We start from the raw sequence: 10,486 nt of genomic DNA on the forward strand, positions 1-10,486 counted from the left end.
TAGATTTTGGTTATCAAATCTCGGTTTTCTTGTTGTATTGCTTTTCTGAGGGAATTTTGGGTAGATTTGTCACATTGATTAGGTGCGGTTAATTATTAGCAATCACCAGAATCAAGAATCGTGAAATTTCGTCGAGATTTGGGGGCACTATGATGTGTAGGAAAATACATGTAACTATGTGCATGTTATCTATGTACTCTTGTGGAACACCATATGTTTCTCTTGTGAGTTAATATAAATACGAGTGTTAGTCTTTTAAGCTAGCACAACACTTGTTGCCCTAAACTTCTTTGTCCACTCTCTCTATAAATACGAGTGTTAGTCTTTTGAGCTAGCACAACACTTGTTGCCCTAAACTTATTTGTCCACTCTCTCTCTCTCTCTCTCTCTCTCTCTCTCTACTTCAAAAAAAAAAAAACTTATCCAAAAATTGCAAACAAATCACTAATATTCTTTTAAAATCATTCTTCCAGATCCCTTACTTTTTTTTTGAAGGACTGCCTAGCGATACCCTGTTGATGTCATCTATATGGCCATGGGCCCAACAATCGTAGATGCGATCAGGTCCAAAAACCTTCTCTAATACGAAGTAGAAGATGGTGACATGGTGAGAGAGAGAGAGAGAGAGAGAGGAGAAGACAAGTGTTGTGTTTAGCCCAATATTTATATTAACTCATAAAAGATAACATAAGATTACATAGATAACACAAACAATTAAATATATTTTCCACACAGATCGAGTGATCTGGATTATGGATCATTTGGGATCTAGATTGCTAATGTTTAGCAACCCAAAATTATGGATCTATGTTCTCATTATTGATTTAGTTAATACAAAATTATATTTACAATATAGAGATTTCTACTTTTTTATTTACTTATAATAAGCCGGCATGGTCTATAATAATAATATTCATCATTCCAAATATAAATTGCAATATGACTACATATATAGAACTACATTGCACGCCCAGTGTATGTATTGGAGGAAGTAGTATACGCGCATTGTTTAGAGTATCCCCGATATTATTTGTATCTCCAGCTCGGCGATTCCAATAAAATTGGTAGCCATACCGATATCACTAGTAGTCTCAGAAATTTGTGGTATCGGTGATGTATCACCAAGTATCGCCAATATTTTTGACTGTGTAAAATCCAGGTGTTGCTTGTATCACCAATGTATCGATTTTGCCAAAAATCTGTTTATTTATAATTAAAAAAAAAAAATCATTGCAAATTTTTTTATTGGCACATGGTTATATGCATTGTACAAATTTTCAATGATAATATCGATCAAGTCGCGATATTATCATAATCACAATACGGGCGATATCAAGACCACAATCTTTCATTTTCTTTCTTGTTGTTGAAGATTTCTCGGCTTAATATCATGTTATCAATATTCTGAAATATCAATGGATGTTTGGATGGATGATTGGATGGATAGATGGGATGGATGGGATAGTTGAATTGGTTTCTTATTACAACATATGCTTTTAGACCCCCCTTAAATAGAAATTATGTATGCATTTGTTTATTCCTAAATATGCAAATGTGTATTTTAGCATCTTCTGAAGTTTCACTGAAAAATTCCACTATTTTCCCCAATGTTTCCCCTCATTTCTAATTGTCAGCAATATTATTGTCGATATCGATATTGTTTTTGTATCCCCAGCCACCGAAAATTGTAGCGATACTGATACTTCAAACGCTGGTACCATGTACCCATTACTAAAGCGACCCACGATCCAAGCAACATTATACTTCAATACCTATCCTTAAGGCATTTTTCTAACTTCCCAAGTTAAATATCTGAGCAAGGGCACCAAAATGCTAAGCCTTGAGGCATTTTGCCCACATCTCAAGTCAAAGATCTGGGTAAGAGACCAAAGGGCCAATCCTTGAGGCACTTTACCTACTTTTCAAGTTAAAAATCTGCTAAGGGCACCAGAATGCCAAACCTTGAGGCATTATGCTCACTTCTCAAGTTAAAATTTTGGGTAGCAGCACCAGAGTGCCTATCCTTGAGGCATTTTGCCCACCTTTAAAGTAAAAAATCTGAATAGGGCACCTACATGCCTATCCAGGAAGCACTTTTCCCACTTTTAAATATGTAGGTAGGGGTACATAAATTCAATTCCTTTTGTTATTTTGGCCACTTTTTAGGTTAAAAATATGGGTAATGACACGTAAACACGCTTGAAGCATTGTGTTCACTTTTCAAGTTAGAAATCTGGGTAAAGGCACTTAAATTCATGTCCTTGATGCACCTTCTCCACTTTTCAAGTCAAAATATGAGTAAGGCACCTGTAGACACCTCACTCTGCAGAGTGTAGGCTAATTAACCCCCTCTGTCCTTAAAAAGGATGGGTCTTGCATTGCTCCCAAAATAAAAAACTGCAGAATTGACCCAGTACCCATCTCCTATGCAAATCCTAAGCATGGTCCTGTGCCTATGCCCAACTATAGCAGCCTACTCATAGCCCAAAACCCGAAACCCCTAACCCTAAACCAATTTCAGGTCCCAATTCCTTGAGCTTTCAGGATCCAAATGTTATAATCCATATGTCCATCTTGTAGCGCATCAATAACCTTTCTAATGAGTCTAATTTCAGCTCAATCTGATCTATAGGTTCAAAGTTATGATCAAAATGCCAAATAGTGTGCAGAGTTGGTTGACTGTTACAATCAGGAAATTAACCAAACTTGTGGACCCTATATCTCCTTAACCACTAGGAATTTCTCTCTCAAAACACAGCAGTAGTTAGCCTATCAAGTTGTCCCCCTTCCCAATAAGTCATGGATCACTCAAATCCAACACCTGAGCACCAAGTTACAATTGAAAAACCAAAGGTGTTTTCTACTGAGCAGGAAACAATTTCTAAATTACCATATCGTCTTAGCATGGAAATTCAAAACCCAAATCCCATTTTTCTTTGACCCTATTTTTACCGAAATACCCTAGAAGCCTTGGTTTGCCCCTAAACTACCATCTTTGTTAACAAAACTACCCATCTAACTTACTTGGACTGTGAAGTCCGAAAACTACCCCTCCCCAAACATTAAGATTCCTACAAGTGTTTCATTCATAGCCACTCAACTCCAAACTCTTTAGAAACCTCTTATATCCTTCCCAAAGCCCAATTATTCCTCAATTCTCTATAAATTGCCCTCTAACTACCCAATCTAGAATCCATAATGTGCCACTTGTCAACCATCCATAGCATTCCTACGCTTTAGAACACCCCTAACTTTATGTCAATTTGCAACATTGCTACTCCCTTCTCTATAAATAGAGACCCCTCCCTCTAAGAAAGGGGTCTTGCCTCTATAAAACTCCCAAGTCCCATAGCTCCTTGTAGGATCCAAATGGCCCTATGCTTGGAAAAAAATTCTGCAATCCTCATGGAGAAGGAGCATTGGAGACAAGGACTATGAACATGGGAAGTTCTTCTCCATCAAGGCCACAAAATACAGCTCCTTACAGTGGTGAATCAAGGCTTCGGAACCTTTGGAAGGAGAAGTGTTCACTTGTTCTTCTTCTTTCTTCATTTCTCCTAGAACAAGGAGAGACCCTCTTTCACACAAGGTTTTAAAGACTCATTCTAGGCTATCAAGTCCACTTTCAAGCTCAATTCTAAGATCAAACATCTAAAGCATCAAAAGGTGACAACCACAACCCCCCCCCCCCCAAAAAATAATAATAATAATAATAATAATAAATAAAATAAAATAAAAAAATCTTCTCTCTAATCCTCTATTTTTCTCATTTTTGGAAAAAAAAAAAATCCCCTTTTAAGCGGTAGTTAACCATCCAACAAAATTCCAGCCATTGGAATTTCATCAGCCTTGAGAAGAGACCGCTATTTTGCAGGTGGAGTAGGCTGCCTAACCCCTTCCTACTCCATAACTGTGGTGCTTACTCGGGAATTTGGTGGGAAGGCCTTATTGGAGTCAATCTCCCAAAAACCGAGAGAATCATCTATTACGATTTGAGGCTAATAACAAGGATTCTAGGCTTCCTTGGATCATACACAAAAAGGGCTAGTGGTAACTCAAGTTTGACAAAACTGGCTCTACCATCTCGATGGAGCTTTGCTGCTACCAAAATTTCAATCTTTGAGGCATTTTACCCACTCAAAGTAGGTAAAAGGCACTTAAATGCCAATCATTGAGGCATTTTGCCAACTTTTCAAGTTAAAAATCTGAGTAAGGCCATCCAAATGCCAATCTTGGAGGCATTTGACCACTTTTCAAGTTAAAAATGTAGGAAATGTCGCCTAAATGTCTATCCTTGTGGCACTTTGCCCACTTTCCAAGTTAAAATTCCACTTAAAGGCACCAAAATGGCAATTCCACAGCCATTTTACCCACTTTTCAAGTTAAAACGGTTAGGTGCGACTAAATTCCTATAATTAAGGTATTTTGCCCATTTTTCCAGTTAAAATTTGTATCAAGCACGACTAAATTCCCATCATTAAAGCATTTTGCCCACTTTTCAACTTAAAAATCTGGCTAAGGTATTCATCTCCATTTTCAGGCTTATTAGCATAGCTCCTCCCCTATCAATCACACTCATCCCCTTCTGTATCATCTGTATGCTATCTCTCCATGACCATGGTCACACGCATCTTCGGTTCTTCATTGTGACAGCATCACCTACGTCATAGCACTGCCACTACCCCACCAGAAGCAATATGGGTAGCAATATTGTTACTAGCAATGCTACGGTAGGACTATGTACACCATCCTCAATTGTCATCAACTGTTTGTGGCTGAGACCATGAAGTACCAGTTGCAGTGCACTTTTCTTTATCTGGTGCTGCCTTTCTTCTGTGAGAACCGGTATTATTTAGATCGGCATTATATTTTATCATATCATACATCGTCATGTCTATATTTTTAAGAAAAATTTGATTGGGGAGGGACGGTGCGTCTTTCTCTACAGAATCGTGTTTTCTCTCTTCTCCAACCTTGGACTTGAAGAAAAATGGGGAAATGGAATGAAGCCGAAGTGTTTATAAAACATAGGACTAGACACAGTGCTACTGCCCCAACTCAAACAATACTAATCCGAATCGGTGCGACTCGTCTTAATTTTGGACGAAACCAATGCGACTGGGCTGGTACCAAGTAATATCGGATGTTTTCAATCCATGCTTTAGTTGATCTTGAGAAATTTTGCTGCAGCGTGCTTATTGTAAGATCCATCATTGAATCCTTGAGGTAAATGAGAAAGGCCTTTCTGGAATGATGGATCATTTTCAATTGTGTTGTTTTCCTTCAAGCCATGACAAGATGCTTTAACATTTCACCATGCATTTAAACTTATCATTCGACTCAACAGAGTTTGAATTTAATCATGATTCCATGAACCCAAAGGTCATATGTTGATAATTGAATCTTGATTGGTAGTAACTGTTAGTGTAGTCTCCAGTGCTGCGGTGCACCTGCAGGGTACACTTTATTTTCGTATTAGTTTTTGGTTTCTTATTACATCTCTATTCTTATCTCTTAAAGGCTTTTATATGTATTTTACTCTCTTTAAGATTATTGGATATAAATAAAGGATTGAGGAGAGGGGGATTGTGCCAAGCTGTCTCCATCTTCTCACGTTTTCTTCTCTTTTGTCTCTCTTTTCCATCTCAGTTTACATTAACTAATGCTGCCCAAGTGTGTTCATTTCCCAGAGCATTTGCCAAGTCCATGCAGACCTCTCCAGATGCAGCCACCACTAACCAACCTTGCACATTGTGGGACATTTGATCTATACATCAGGTGGAACCCACTGTGTGGACCTGACTGCTGGCCAACTCATCATATTGCTACATTTGCTCAAAAGCAGTAAAGGGTTAAAAATCTGTTGCCAACGGCCCATATTCATTGTACGTGATGGATACCTGATGCACAGATCAGCTTGTTTTGGGCCAGGTCTTTTACGCTTTGAGGTCCACCTGATGCATGAATCAGATCTCCCATAAACATGCTCATTGTATGTGGAGGGGAATGTGTGGATTAGCAAGACTTTCTGAAAGTGGATTTTACATTCCAAACCATTTTCCTTCATCTTCTGATTTTCCATTTTTTATTGTTTCTTCGAAATGGCTCAGAATGAAATTGGTGATAGGTCAACTAGCGATGTCGTTGTCAGGTTACGGACGCACGAGGGCAGGGATGATTGGTTTTACTGCCACTCTCACGTACTCGTAGAAAAGAGCAAGTACTTTGCCGAGCGTCTCTCTGAGGATTGGCCAACATGCCAGATCCTAGACTCCCGTAACTGTGTTGAAGTATACTGCCAGGAATCGGATTTTGACCATCACGTTAGTGCTCTACGCCTCCTTTACATTCCTGACGACTCAATGCCCAACACCTGGCATGGCGTCAAAACTACACTTGGCATCATTCAAGTGGCTGTCCAGCTAGGCTGTCCACAGATGGTCCGTGCTTGTGTGGACTACTTGGAAGCAGTCCCTTGGGAGGAGGCTGAGGAGGAGGAGATTCTAAGAATCATCCCAGCCCTTGGATCACAAGCTGAACCGATCCTTGCCCGTCTTCAACCAGTTGACCCTACGGCCATCGTCAGAATTTTCTTCTCGGCCATCCATTTTGCCACATCATCGCCCCCTCCGTCAATGAATGATCTGAAATCCTCTGCCCAGGAGCAGCTTGAGTATATGCTCACCGAGGATGATGATGCCCCACTGCTGACAGCCGATGACAGAATAAAATCTGAGGTTAGAAAATGTGTGAACAGTCTCTTAACCAGATTCTATAGCGAGCTAGAGACTCTGGTTAGTGGGCCAGAGGACTTGGAACCAGTGATGGAAGGGAAGCAGATGCTACAATCCCTCTTATCAGACCTAGCATGGGCTTGCCAGATATTGATCAAGTTGGAGATGATGAAGGATTTCGTGCACAGTTGGGTAGAGATGTCAGACAAGATAGTGGAGGCTGTGGACGATGGGAGTTTAAATTTCGATGCACTTGAAAAGAAATTAAAAGTCATTGAGGTCGCTGCTAAGGTTTTAGAAGTCATTGGATATGGGAATGTGATCCTTCCAACAGCAAGGCGACTTCACATGGTAAAGGTTTGGCTTCCTTTTGTACGGAGGACAAAGCCAATGCTTGATTCTGATGGTTTCGATGGTGTTGATCGGCCTTCCTTTAAGATGGACAGCGAGCTTTGGCAGAGCATTGAATCTGCGTTCATATCAATCGTGCTCGCTTTGCCATCAGGGGACCAGGCACAGATCTTGGCTGATTGGTTGAGCGGTGAGAATGTCCACTTTCCGGACCTGACTGAGGCATTCGAAGTGTGGTGTTACAGGTCCAAGGTTGCAAAGAGAAGGATGGCAGCATTACGTGGCGGTAGAAGTGGTGTGACTCAAACGTGATTTCTTTTATCTTGATGTTGTTGTTTCATGTATATTTCTTCATAGCTAATGTGGTTACCGCGTTAAGGTCAAATCAATAACAGAACAGGGAAATCCTGTTTTGGCATTGGTTAGCTTCTGTCTTGTGAAATTAGTCTCCAAAGCTGCAACCATGGTCCACGAGGAGAGTTTGGTTTGCCCATCTCGCGACTCAGGATCTCCAACATGTGCTGAGCTGGTCCAATGATTTGAATGTCCATTTTCTAGGTACTACTTAAAAAAGCTATGATTCGATAATCACAGATTTGAAAATTTTCTTTTCAATGTGTACATTTATTCAGAAACATTGATGATTTTAGATCATCCGTTCACCCTAAAGTTTATTAGGTGGCCCATAGTAAATAGCATCCAGACCGGACGGTTCAGATCATCTGACCACTCAGCTTATAGACATCCATGGAGCAACTCATTATGGGATCAGCACAATGGAGACAATGAACTAACACAACTTTTTATAGAACCATGCTTGATACTTGAATATAGTGCCTCAAAGAAAAAAATGTCTCATTTGCTCTATCATTTACTGACTTTTGTTTGACCTTGCACAAAGTTCCAGACATGACCAATCCTATTGGAAGTGCTATGATTATTTGTGTAGGATATCAAGACGGGGTTGTGAGCTGACTGGCCTTGATACTCAGCCCAATCAACTTAAATCTTTCAACACGACTCGGCATGACTTGAACTGAGTCACCTGCCGAGTTGATTCATTTTTTAAATATAAATATGACAATTTTGCAGGATTTGAACCCATGAGCTCAAGCAGTGAAGGAAACAGTGTCTACACCACAGCTATTTTGCTTTAACTAGGCTATTTTTGTACCTAAACCATTTCCAGAGTATCTATCATTAGAATAAGAAGATCCTAGTTTAATTATTATAAAAACTCAAGTCTAGTTGAATCGAGTCTTTAATTCTACCTGACTCAACTGGATATCGAGATGAGTGAAGTTGTAGTTGGTTGTTGCTGCTGGTTCTCGTTGGCTCTTTGGAGGGATGTGTGGCTGATGATGGTTGGCTGTGGATAATGTATGGGGCCATAGCTGAAGGTTAGGCTGGGTGATTTCTATCTATGGATGGTGTGATGTGGCTTTGTAATGAATGGGTAGCAGATGGTGGAGATGATTCCTTTGTATTGAATGGGTAGCTTGGGGTGCTGTTAATGGATGGTTTGATGGTTGAAAAGGTGGTTGTGTTTCTCTGTCCAGTTGTGGCTGTGTGTGTGCTGTATTAGCCTCTCCAGGAGATGCCAAAGATTGTGGCTGTTCCAAGTCCTTATCCCAAGTTCCACATGATGCTTAGACTGTCATGGGGTTGGGAAATGATAGGATCCCGGGGTTGCTGATTTAAAGCTATGGCTCTTTTGCCGTCCTGCTGTAGGCTTCTAAAGATACTGAGGTTGCTGCGGTGGCCTTTATGTCGCTGGTTTGTGTTGTAAGCTGTGGCTATTTTGCTGTCAATGCTTACATTGTCTTTGATGAATCTGGGGTACTGATTGGTGTGGCTCCGTTTGGTGACTGGATTCGGTTTTTGTCATTGCACTCTATTTTCTTGTAATTTATTTGTTTTGTGCTGTATGGTGGAGCTATATATATATATATATATATATATATATATATATATATATATATATATATATATATGGTAATGCTCACACACAACTAGTTGGACATTACATTTACGTCCAACTAGCTATGCATTTAATAAATAAATAAATAAAATTTACCTCTTAAGTAATGTAAGTAATTGCTTCCACCGCATACTAATTTTATTTTATGATGTAAAGGGAGCAATCTCTTGGGTGGGCCCATCGTGGTCCTAATGTAAAATCAACTCCTACCATTAGGTATGTCACCCCATGTTAGATTAAGATGTCAAAATTTATCTCCATCTGCAGTTCAAGTTGACCACACAATTGGAAACAGTGTACATGGAAGGGTTAACCCTCCAAACTATTTCTCTAGTGTGGTTCACATGATTCATGTATGGACCTCATTTTTGGGACCCGGACTTACTTTTGGTGTTACATCTAATGGTTGGAATGGATTTTACAGTTCCATCATGATGGGCCTTGTAAAGATCAAGGATGGATGTCTCTTTCCTAATTGTTTTCATTGGTGTGGCCCATCTAAATCATATGTTTTCCTGATTTTTGGATCTGAGCCTATCACTGAATTACACATCTAATAGTGAGTGGATCTCATGTACAAGTCAAAGTGGGTCCATAAAAAATCAGGAGTGGTAGTGCATGTGCTACTTGTTCCCAAAATGCCGCTAGGTGTAATTTAAGGTGGTAATAAATGCTGATAATAAGGAGAGAAGTGGCGTAATTCAAGCCGCCTCGTGCCAAAGCCTTTCATAAGTTCCTATGCCGGAAGCTAGGTGGGGCCATCTTAATGTTTATGAGAAATCCACTCTGTCGATCCGTAAAGTTTTACGAGATCATTTTTAGAACATGGGACCAACAAAAAATCAGATGGATTCAAAACTCAAGTAGTATATTGAGCGACCACTGTTGAAACATTTATATGGCTACACAATTTTTGTATCAGGCTAAATTTGCGGTGTTTTCAATTCATCCCAATGGAAATAACCTTATAACCCGTTTGGATGGCATATAAAAATCAAGGTAGATCCTAGGAAGGTTTCAATGGTAGGTTTTTTTTTTTTTTTCATAGTTTTACTTCTCATATGGTTTCCTTGAGTGTTGAATGCAACTGATTTTTGGTCTCATATCCTAAAGTGATATTGCAAAAGGGATGGACGGAGTGGATTTCTCACAAACATAGTGGTGGCTCCACCTAGCTTCCCAACCCACAGGAACTTCCTACAAAAGGCTTTACCAAGAAATACATGTCCCGTAATTCAAGGTGGTAATTAATCCTTGTAATGCTGGCAGATGGACTATTTAAACACACTTTGGAAAAGAGTGACCGGTTCGGGTGGACCCACTATAGTGTTAATTTTAAATTTACCCTGAACATTAGGTGGGTCACCCCACGTTGCAATTAGCTTTCAAAACACTGGGCCATGATGGACAAGGTGGATCT

At 39.8% G+C, this 10,486-nt stretch overlaps 1 protein-coding gene across 3 annotated transcripts in view; it reads left to right on the forward strand.

The window, feature by feature from the left end:
• LOC131251324 (BTB/POZ domain-containing protein At3g05675) overlaps positions 1 to 9,013 on the forward strand; it is a 52,544-nt gene extending 43,531 nt beyond the window's left edge. For all 3 annotated transcript variants that reach the window (XM_058251987.1, XM_058251988.1, XM_058251989.1), the window contains 2 exons: positions 6,111 to 7,380; positions 8,178 to 9,013. In XM_058251987.1, the coding sequence (XP_058107970.1) occupies positions 6,111 to 7,380; positions 8,178 to 8,242 (1,335 nt within the window). In that variant the 3' untranslated portion in view covers positions 8,243 to 9,013. The remainder of the gene's footprint in view (positions 1 to 6,110; positions 7,381 to 8,177) is intronic.
• Positions 9,014 to 10,486: the final 1,473 nt, after the last annotated feature.

Source organism: Magnolia sinica, chromosome 7 (genome assembly GCF_029962835.1).
Source record: "Magnolia sinica isolate HGM2019 chromosome 7, MsV1, whole genome shotgun sequence".
Lineage (NCBI taxonomy): Eukaryota > Viridiplantae > Streptophyta > Magnoliopsida > Magnoliales > Magnoliaceae > Magnolia > Magnolia sinica.